This window comes from Gossypium hirsutum, unplaced genomic scaffold (assembly GCF_007990345.1).
Source record: "Gossypium hirsutum isolate 1008001.06 unplaced genomic scaffold, Gossypium_hirsutum_v2.1 scaffold_1204, whole genome shotgun sequence".
Classification (NCBI taxonomy): Eukaryota; Viridiplantae; Streptophyta; class Magnoliopsida; order Malvales; family Malvaceae; genus Gossypium; species Gossypium hirsutum.
The window spans coordinates 1-11,260 of record NW_024403495.1 but is presented as its reverse complement, the minus strand read 5'-3'; the positions used below and the strand labels follow the sequence as shown (position 1 = coordinate 11,260).

Here is an 11,260-nt window from a genome sequence, read left to right as displayed (position 1 = left end):
AGCTAAAATATTTAGTTTATTTATTTTTTAGAATGATTAAATCTTCATTATTTTGAGGGTCAAACTATAATTTCACCATGAATTAACTTGTAATTTTATAGATTTTGGGATCTAACCCCCCTCCCTCCCTTCCCATGCTGAATCTGATGTCCCACCCGATCATTTGTAACATGGACCATTAATACTTATTTGTCCTGATTTGAATGATGAATGCTGACCTAGCTGTGATGCTTACATACAAGTATTATATACCAATTATTAGTGACTAACTAACTTCACCATGCTGGAGCTACAGAATCAATGTTCCAGAGAGTGGAAAACAGCAGAATCAGTCTCATGAGATGCTAAATACAGCTCAAGTTATGTCTGGCAGCACCTTGGCCGGGTGTAATTGTTTTCATCAATGTGGGAAAACTCGTTGATCTTTCAAGATTACATGATACGAGGGACTGTCAAAAGTCTTACTGGCTGAATCAAAAAAGGAACTAGCCTTCATTGCTACTTTCTGCCTTGAGTCCAAGCAACCATGTCGATAAAGGAGATTGAAATATCTGTGAGATCATGGTAGATGGTTTTCCTGACTACACATGGAAACCCCAACCCCATGACACAGTGAATCTGGCTCGGGTTTGGGGCTCTATAATGTGAATGACTTTGATTTTTTTCTTTTTACAATTTGTTATGGTAATAAAATTGTGTGTTATGCTAATAAAATTGATGAATGGATATCCTCCAATTATGTTATCTCCATATTTTGCCTGAATTTTATGAATTTATGATTTTATTTACCACTACCAAGGCTCCAATGCATATGACCTTTGTGTTTGTGTGTATTTTGTTGTTGCGAGTACATCTGTTTCTTATTATTTGCTTTATGCGTCTCATTTTGCACTTTTTGATAAGCTATTTTCTATAGGGCATTAGTCGGTTTAGTTCATTTTTAGAAGGGATTTGCTCTTTTGGTGCCTTGTAGATAAGCATTTCGCTCTCTATTTTTGGATCTTTGCTTATTTAGCATTAAAATCTAATTTGCCTAAGCCCTGATCTGATTTCTAAACTGGACTGTTTTTGAGGGTTCATAAACTTAATTGAGTTATTGCTTTTGCATTTTAGTATTGCAAGAACTTTGCTGAAAGAGTGCTGTAGCAGGAAGGTAGTTCGGTCTCATTTGAAAGGTTCATGTGTCCTAATTTTTAATGATGCTTGAGATGATTTTTGCTTGCGGTATTCTGCTTTGTTTTGCTTTCTTTTCAATTTGCTCACACTGGAACAATTGGTCTCTTTGTGGTCTATGTTGTTGGAGTTGAATATTTGTCGTATACGATCAATAGAGACTTTTGTTTTCCATCTGTGTGCCATAGGTGGTACGTGACAATCTTAAACAGTGAAGGCAATGCTTTAGAGTACGTGGGATACTACCGTCAGATGTGGACACTTTGGAGCCTAATCTCATTGAAGGGAAAGTTTTGAGTTCACTATCTGATTCGCAAGAGAAAAAAGTTGTTGACCAAATATTGTATGCTTGCTTCTCCATTCATTTTCTGAACTTTTTTGCAGCTTAAAAACAATAACAGAATATTTAAATTAATTATGTTATTATGCATAGACAATATGCTGATTATTGCCCAATGATAAACTTTTGCTTGTGCAAGCATCAATAAAGAGGGGAATGTGCTCCATGTAATTAGTTATTTGATTTGTTGAAGCTATTTGTTAATTTAGATGATTTGATTATGCACTTCCTCAATTTACATGTACCCTTGATCATCTCTTTCAAAATGCCCTTTTTAATGCTTTCAGATATTGCATATGCAGTTGATTTGTTTAGCCTCTGTTACTGAGATTGTCCATTTAAATTATTTGATGATAAACTTCCCTTTACCTGTGGTGGCCATATTTTCAGCACTATTGAATTTAGTCTTTTGGTCTATGTCTGGATCTTTAGGCACTAGATTTGAAGCCAAACTATGTGCGTGCTTGGGCAAACATGGGTATCTGTTACGCCAACCAGGTTTGTTATATCCTTCACTGTTCTCTCATTGTCTTGACATTCATGAAAAGGGATCTACATTTCTCTACCCTCTAAATATTTTTATTTACCGATGAAAATAAAATAAAATATTATAATATTGTTATGTTATAAATAAAACCCAAAGTTTCTCTCCGTTAAATCAAGATCCATTGTCATTAGCTTCTTTCTCTCTCTCGAAAAAGGAAAAGAAAAGGTTTGAATTCATGATCAGCGGTAGCTTTTTCCGAATGAGTGAGTCGAGGTAGTGCTAGCCTTTCTTTATGGTATAAATTTTGATTCTTTAAAAAAAATCTTGTTTTTCTTCATCTGTTTTATTCTGTTTGGTTTCTGATCGAGGAAAATCGAGGGAAATTTCTGATTCACCTGTGAGTTGGCAAATTCTGTTCATCCTGCATTTTCCCGGAAGTCAAACAGGAGACTTAAATGTTTTTAATATCTTAAAGGGGGAATCAAAATTAAAAAACATTTAAGTGACCGTTAAAATGGCCCAAAACTGATTTATTAGCTGTTTATTAAATATCTCTTCAATCTATGCACATTTATTATCCGTTTCTTTCTCTCGCTGTCTCTTGGTCTCCCTCTTTTGTTTTCTTTTTCTTCCTCATTTATTCTGTTTTCATAACAAATCCTCAAATATATCTCTTCAATCCAAATCTCTTCCCATTTCTTTACGGGTTCTCTCTCTCGGTCACTTTTCAATTTCTTTCCTCTCATTTTTTTAGCTTTGGGTAACAAAAGGCCAAAAAAAAAAACACACACCCTACACTGTTTTTTGTGGTTTTGAAATCCACCTTTGAGTTGGCAAATTTTGTTCATCCTGCATTTTCCCGGAAGCCAAACAGGAGAGTTCAATGTTCTTTATTTCGAAAATTTTGTACTCTTACTGTAATATTGAACAAATTTTAGTTGATCCCTTGATAGAAGCTTCGAATTGCCTTCTGTATCTGTTAATTTCCCAAAAACAATTTTATTGATTTAAAGAATGTTTTAATCACAATAAATGTTACCGTTGACATCTTAATCACCATAAATGTTACCGTTGACACCAATCTAATTTATATATATATTAATTCGTTATCCTAACCTGCTTTTATGTTATTTGAAAACTATGCTTTGGATTTTTCCGTTTTGTCGTTAAGAATTTTCTGTCCTGTCAGATTTTTAAGTGTTCTGCTGTAGTTAATTCTGTGTCTTATTCTATTCCAGTTTTATCCCTGTCATATTCCGTCTCGGAATAAGGTATTGCAAGGATATCCTACCAGTTCTTATTCCGGTTTAGAGATTTTGGCCCCGGTTTAAGTGATTTAGTGGCCGGTTCAGCTTTTTTTTCCTGTCTGAACCGGTCTACCTGTCATGCTTATTCCGGCCGGGGATATCCCATTCTAGGGATATCCGGTTCAGTATTACCCAGGGATATCCATTCTTCTGATATCCCGGTTCCGGTTTTTTAGGACCCCGGTTCGGGTTTTTTTAGTACCCCGGTTCGGTGTGAGTTGGCAAATTCTGTTCATCCTGCATTTCCCCGAAGTCAAACAGGTGACTTAAATGTTTTTAATATCTTAAAGAGGGAATCAAATAAAATACTAAGTGACCGTTAAAATGGCCCAAAACTGATTTATTAGCCGTTTATTAAATATCTCTTCAATCTATGCACATTTATTATCCGTTTCTTTCTCTCTCTGTCTCTTGGTCTCCCTCTTTTGTTTTCTTTTTCTTCCTCATTTATTCTGTTTTCATAACAATCCTCAAATATATCTCTTCAATCCAAATCTCTTCCCATTTCTTTACCGGTTCTCTCTCTCGGTCACTTTTCAATTTCTTTCCTCTCATTTTTTTAGCTTTGGGTAACAAAAGGCCAAAAAAAAAAAACACACCCTACACTGTTTTTTGTGGTTTTGAAACCGACTGCTTCATCGGGGACTGATTTTGGGGTATGAATCCTTAACTTTGACTTTGTCTGTCTTTGCCTTTTGATTTCTATTTTGTTTTCCAATCAATGTTTTTTTTACTTCTATTTCAGTGGGTTCATTTCTCTGCCGTTTCTTTGTTCCGATTTTTTTAACCCCTGCTTCATGGGAGACTGATTTCAGGTATGAATCTGCTTCAACATTTGTCTTTTTGCTTTTTGCTTTTTTCATCTCTGGTTTGGAGTGTGGTGTGTTTAGCTGTGTGGGTTTGGGGTGTTGTTGGTTCAGGTTTGCAGTCTTTGGTCTGACCAAAGTAAAGTCTATTTTTCCTCTCCCTTTTATCTCACTTAAGATAATGCTTTAAACTTTTTCGGCTGGCTTTCTTTCTAATATTTCTGTCCAGATAGCCTACTGGTCTCGTGTATAAAAAACTGCTTTCTAGTCTGATGTCCTGCAAAAGAAAAATCTCTGATTGGCTGGATTTTAAGTACTGTGAAACCAGTATCCCAATTGTTAAGCCAACCATCAGGAAATAGGCACACATGAATGACTTTAATTAAATAATTCCCTGGGAAACTCTACAATAATTAGTTTAAACGATCGGTCTGAGGTATATGCTTGTAAATCCTTGAATGAGATAGATCTGTCCTTGGAATATGTATTACTCTTCCTGTCCACAAAGTCTTAATTTTTATCTTTTTTGCCCTGTAGCAGCAAGAAGTACACATTCATGATTCCTTTCTATCGCTTTTGCAGGTGCAAAATCTATAATAAATAGAAGTTGAAAACGCTTATGGTATTCGAATTTTTGAAAACATTGGCTCATTCCGTCTCATTCATCTCCACTTTCTTTTTAGAAAATGGATGTTTTCTTTCGGTCTCTGGTCTCCTGTCTTTCCATTCGTCCATGGCTATTTTATTGTTAATCCTGTTTTAGTTTCAGATATATGCTTCTTTTAACTTCTATTTTCAGAGTGTCTTTGTCACGGTTTTTGATTTTGGTTTTGTTACAAATCTATTGATCTCGTTCTGTTTATTCTTTTTGTTTCTTTCCTGTGTACTTTTGTCAGAGATTTTGATTTTCAGCTTTAGCGAAAATCTATTTCTTTCAGTAGTTGAAACTATGGATCACGTTCCTTATTCCTTTATTCTCTCCTGTTTTTCCCTTATTTCTAACGTTCCTTTCTCCTTTATCAACTACTGTTTTTTCCCTTGTTTTCAAATATTTTCCTTCTCTCCTGTTCACTTTCTCCCAGCCTTCTTGCTTGTCCTTTCTTTCTTCATACACACAAAGATGGTACACTAGGAAGAGGCTTTTCGTGAGAGAAATCCCAAGTTTTGTTTGCCGTTTCTGTTTTTGATTTTGATCCCTATTCATCGGTAATGATTCAGGGATGAATTGTATTGTCTTTCTTTCATTTGAATCTATGTTTTTCTACTATATTTTCAGTGATTTTGCATGGTTTTCGTTATGGAATGATGGAGCAGTCTGACCTATTGCATTCTGCTTGGCTACTTCTCTTGTTCATTTCTAGCCTTCTTGCTTGTCTTTCTTTCTTCATACACAAAGATGGTACACTAGGAGAGGCTTTTCGTGAGAAATCCAGTTTTGTTTGCCGTTTCTGTTTTTTGATTTTTGAAATCCCTATTCATCGATAATGTTCAGGATGATATGTATTTGTCTCTTTCTTTTCATTTCAATCTATGCTTCTTTCTATAATATTTTCATGGATTTGCATGGTTTCGTTATGGAATGATGGGAGGCAGTCTGACCCTATTTGCCATTCTGCTTGGGCTAGTTGACCTCTGTTTTGGGTTGTGGGATAGTGTTGTGGTTCGTTTTGATTCTGTTTGGGTAAGTTGGGTATGGTTTGGTTCGGTTTAATTTTGTTAAGTGCAGTCTTGTGTGTGTGTTTTTTTTGTATGGTGGTTAGAGATCCATTTGTGGGCTTGGGCCTCGGATTTGGTTTTTCTTTTATTTTTTAGTATTTTGTGTTGGGTTGTTTTGGAAAGGGTTCGCATTGTTTTTACTTTCGGTTTTCTTGTGATAGGATTTAATTTTAAAAAGATTAGTAAAATATTTTAGAGCAAAACTGTTTCCATCTGTTATTTTTAGTGCGCACCTAAATATGTTTTTTCTCATTTCAGAACATCTTCAAAATGGCTGTCTGTCATGTGATTTCCGTTTCAGGAAATTCCTATCCTTGAATAGGCCTGTTTGGAGATAGGCCGAATTGGAACAGACCGTAATGGCTCTCTGCCGTTTCTTGTTTTTTGTGATATTGAAATCTCCTCCTACATCGGATAGTGATTTCAGGTATGATTTTCACTTCAACTATCCTTTCTTTTTCACGTATTTTTTTGTTTCAGATATGCTTATTTTCTTTTATTTCTGTGGGTATTGTGGTTTTCATCTTCAGAACTAGTTTTCATCTCTGTTTTAGTTTTCAGATCTATGTTTCTTTCTTTTTATTTTTTAGTGTGTTTTTGTTATAGTTTTTGGTGTTCAACTTTATGAAACACTTCTCCTATTCGATTTTTTGGTAGTTTATCGCCTGTTCCATGCTTTTTTACTTGTATTTCAGTGGATTTTTCTTAGCGTTTTTGGTTTTCATCTCTTTTGTTCCGTCTTTCAAGTAAACTGGATAGAATTATATTCATTTGTGTTACCTAGCCTTACATGAAAGGAAATTGAGTTGTAATCTTTTAAGTGAATAGGCTCTAGTCGCATTGCATGTAACCCAAAACAGAAAAATCAGAAGGAAATTGAGTTGTAATCATTAAGTTTTCTCTGGCGTTTCTGGTTTTTTTGATTTCAAATTTCAAAATTTTAAATTTATGATTTATGATTTATGAATTCATTATTTTTAAATTTTTTGTTTGGGAATTAAAATTTTTGAAATTTCTAGATTTTGAATTATTCTAAATTCATTGTTTGGATACTTTAGATTTGAATTTCAACTAAATCTAAGCTTTAAAAATATTAATTTAATTTTTAAGAAGATTTTGAATACTGTTGTTTCAACTTGACTAGATCAGCCGGTCGGATCGGGAGCCAATCAAGGTGCCGATTAAAAGAAAAGCATTAAATCAGTTGACTCGAGAATTGGTATGAACCAATTGATTGGGCAATGAAACCATATTTTTTTATTTATAATATTTTATTAAAAATCTATTTTCAAATTCTTTTGCAATTGAATTGATATATACTTTATATAATCATGGATATTATAGTATAAATAATAACAACAATGTTATCTTTCAAAATTAAAAATTATCTAAAACATTAACTCTTTTAAGTAATATGAAGAAATCTAAATCTTATTTGAGGCCAAAATTGTATCAACTAAATTATTGTGTAAATATATACTATATTGATATCATACATGTTTGCTTAACTAAGGGAAGAGAAGATACAAGGCCAAGTGATAAAAATTTTGGATTTTGAAAATTTCTAATCTTGCCCCTTACCGGGTGCTAAGTTTAGGCCATGCTGAGGAGTTTTGAATATTGCAAGTATGGTTTGATATAAGTGTATTAAAGAGCGAAGAGTGGGGGCGGCAAAATAGGGGAAGTTCGTAAAGCCCCAAAACTGAGTTTTTTATTATTTACCTGGAGATAAAAATAGGTATGTGGTTTACTTTAATGGGTATTTAGGTTCTTATAACTATTAATTAATTAATTATTAAAAAAGAGAAGAAAATTCTTTAGACTCGACTTACGTTACGTAGTTTGCTATTGCTATTGCTATTTGTTGGTGGAAATGTTTGTGGGATCAGATCTCATCACTTGGCCTTGTATCTTCTCTGCCCTTAGTTTGTGCTGTGCATGATCATCTCCACTCCAATCCATCTCCTGTATTTCATTAGTTGCAGTTGCAGGTACTCTTCCTTCTTCCTTTTCTTCAATGCTTTTGGAAATGATTTCTCATTCTTTCTTCTACGCACACCCGCATCAACCGCAGTAGTCAAGAATATGATCACAAAAGAGGCCAGTTTGGATTATTGTATTGGTAACTTTTGTGATCATATTCTTGATTACTGCCTTTCTCTACCCTCCAACAACATCGGCAGCCTGCTATATCTTTTCTTCTAGAGATTGGACTTTGTTCAACGAGCCATCAATATTTACTGCCAGGGAGTTAAGTGATGAAGAGACAAGATCTCATGTTGTATTTAGGGAAATCCTCAACACACCTCCCATCCAATCTAAGAATCCAAAAATTGCTTTCCTGTTTTTGCCTCCAGGGACTCTACATTTTGAGCCACTTTGGGATAAGTTTTTTTGTGTAAGAATTTGTTCCTTGATCAGTATTATTTTTGTCTTGGCTTTGCATCAATTATGCAACTTCTTTGCAAGTATTGCCAATAGAATTCTTCTATTTCATTCTAGGAGTTTCCGTTGCATGGTTTTGTTGTTTTTATTATTTGACTTGCAGTTTTTATAGACTTTGATTTGTGTGTTCAACTCCTTCGCGTTTAGCATTCAGCATTTAGATTAAGTACCAAAGTAGCGGTGAGCTTTTTTAATGTCATTATCTGTTGAGTGACCCCACCAAAAAAAAAAAAAAAAAACTAAAAACCAACTTCTTGGAGTGACATAATTAACCGCACTGATCTATCCCTATTGAAATATGGGCTCTAAATTTGGTATCAGGTTTGCAAGTGCGAAAGAAGTCCCTAAATTCTTGTGCCTAATGCGTGCACAGTTTCAAGATTTATTTCCAGGCTTTCCAAGCTACTCTAATTGCTCGCTAGCCTGGGATTTCTTTCTTTCCTTTTTAAAGTTTCCAAAGGCAACAAATTAAGCAAAATTTGAACATATCAATATATGCTTTTGCTGGGGGCCGGATACCAACTTCAATAACTTATATGCTTGCTTGATTGAAAGTTTTAATTCACTCTTTTATCTTTTTTAATTTCTGTCTTTGATATCAAGTGCGATTTCTGAACCTGTCGAAGTCGGTATTATAACTCCTTTCTTTTCTACCAATTTCAAATAACATTAATTAACATTTTCCTGCAGGGCCATGAGGATAGATTCTCTGTTTATGTACATGCTTCCAGAGAAAAGCCAGTACACACTAGTCATTATTTTATTGGTCGAGATATTCACAGAGAAACGGTAGGTGGAACTAATCATTTTAAGCATTTTGTCAGGTAAGGACTTGCATTAAAAAGGGTTGAGAGATTCATGATGGAATTTTTGAAAGGAATTGTTGAATTAGTTTCTGTCAAAATTCTATCCTTCGTTTTTATTCCTACTATTTGGCTGAAATATATATGGGGAACTGATACATTTTTTTCTTAATCTTTTGCCTACTTAAAGGTTCTCAAGCGCAAAGAAGGAAAAAGAAAAAGAAACTTTCAAAGGATGGGCGGGCACTGCAATTTTGGTTGAAGTTGAGAAGAATGCTTTTCGGAAAGGTTCACAGGATTCACCGATTCCAATATTTCAATCCTAGAGTGGACTGTGGTTCGTAGTTCTCTCTTCAGAACTGTGGGCATGTTCTCCAACTGCTATGTGTGGCTATTACCAAGCTCTTTCCAATTACTGTCTGTTAGAATAGCCCCATTGTCTGGTATTGCTATTCCTGCCTTTTTTGCTAATATATTTTAGATATATTTTTCTTGAGTGGGAGCCACATCTTGAAGACTGCTAGTTGATAGATTTGCAATTGAACTTGCCCCTTTCTTTACTCCCCATAGCTTTTACAAGTTATATTATGGTGGATGGGGATATCGAAACTATGCTCATTTCTTGTAAATATGTCAGAAAAATAAGATGCTGTTGGAAGGGATACAAGAAACAAACTCTCAAAAGGAAGAAAGAAGTGTAGAACAAACTTGGTTGTGTTACACAAATAGTAGAAAACCTTATCTAAATTATATCTTGAACACCAATCATGTGTGTCCATATAACCTTTCTTATTCAAAACATAATCCTTATCTAAACCCTAGTCATCATCTTTATCTAAAATCTCTCACAATGATTATGATTGATCACTAGAAGATAATAACAAATCTAGTTAAAATAAAATAATATTAACAATATTTTAAACATTAAAAATAACATATCTTCAACACTCCTTGCTATTTCAATGGAAACATCAAGAGTTTTCCTCAATGTTTCAAATTGTCTTAGTCAAAATATTTGCAAGTTGACCTTTTGAGCAGCAGAGGACCAACTTTATTTCCTTTTTTGCTTCAACTTCTTGAATAAAATGGTACTTGCTCTTTATGTGCTTGGTTCGACCATAGAAAACTGGATTTTTCTCCATTGCCACAACTGATTGATTATTGCAATTTATCCCTGTTGCCTTATTTTGAGTCAAGCCCAAATTTGGCAACAATTTTCTCAACCGGGTTTATTGATTCACAATGAATGCAATATATTCTGCTTTTGTAGTTAATTTTGCCACATTTTATTGCTTTTTTGAGTTTCATGTAAATATATTTGAACCCATCATAAATAGATATCCTAAAGTGCTTCTCATACCATCACATGATTCAGTCCAATCACTATCTATATAGCTCAACAATTTCACTTCAGATGAGTTGTGGAATAAAACACCAAAATCAATTACCTCAACACTCTTTTCTTGTTTGGAAAGAAGACTGACGACAAACATCATATTTGGTCTAGTTGTCAGATATAACAAGCAATCAATTAGCCTTCTGTAATTAGTTTTATCAACCTTGGTAGAAGTATCTTTTCGCTGAGCTTTTCATTTTAAGCCAATGGTGTGTCAACTTTGCAATTCTCCATCTTGAATTATTTTTTGCACTTGCTTGGCATAGTTGTTGAGAAATGCTAATATTCCTTGTTTGGATTGAGGAATCTCGATTCCAAAAAAGTAGGACTCCTCTCCCAAGTCTTTATTTTGGATACCTTCATCATTTAATTTTGAAGTGTTGCTCCAATTCAGAGTTGCTCCTTATCACTAATATGTCATCAACATATAGAGAAACAACCAAGTAGTCATTAAGAGTCTTTTTGAATCTCAACCTCAGCAAAGGATCATCTATTCTAGAATACCAAGCTCTTAGAGCTTGTTTCAATCCATACAAAGCTTTTCCAAAAGATAAACTTTGGCTTCCAAAAGATGTCCTCATGAAGATAACCATCCAATAATGTTGATTTAACATCAAGTTGAAATATTTTCTAACTTTTTTGTGCTGCTAAGGCTAATACCAATCTTATTGTGTCCAGCCTCGGGACTAGAGCATATGTTTCTAAAAAATATGATACTGTTGAGTGTAATTTGGTGTTGAGTTTGTTGATAGAACCATCCAAATTCAAATTGGTTCTATAAATCCAT

General features: G+C 34.2%; 1 protein-coding gene across 17 annotated transcripts; it reads left to right on the top strand.

Moving 5' to 3' along the window:
* Positions 1–1,859: 1,859 nt before the first annotated feature.
* On the top strand, positions 1,860–9,637 carry LOC107939599 (uncharacterized). Of its 17 annotated transcripts, none has more exons than XM_041110587.1 (6): positions 1,860–2,011; positions 4,053–4,122; positions 6,131–6,256; positions 6,979–7,048; positions 8,965–9,098; positions 9,268–9,637. In XM_041110587.1, exons 3-6 carry the CDS (start codon positions 6,189–6,191, stop codon positions 9,401–9,403), a joined length of 408 nt encoding a protein of 135 aa, XP_040966521.1. In that variant the 5' UTR covers positions 1,860–2,011; positions 4,053–4,122; positions 6,131–6,188; the 3' UTR covers positions 9,404–9,637. The 17 variants fall into 17 exon arrangements, 12 of the variants coding, with proteins under 12 accessions (XP_040966521.1, XP_040966518.1, XP_040966520.1 ...); XM_041110584.1 differs by having other exon boundaries at positions 6,088–6,256; XR_005925164.1 differs by lacking the exon at positions 1,860–2,011 and adding an exon at positions 3,616–3,963 and having other exon boundaries at positions 6,974–7,048; positions 8,965–9,063.
* The last annotated feature ends 1,623 nt before the right edge of the window (positions 9,638–11,260 follow it).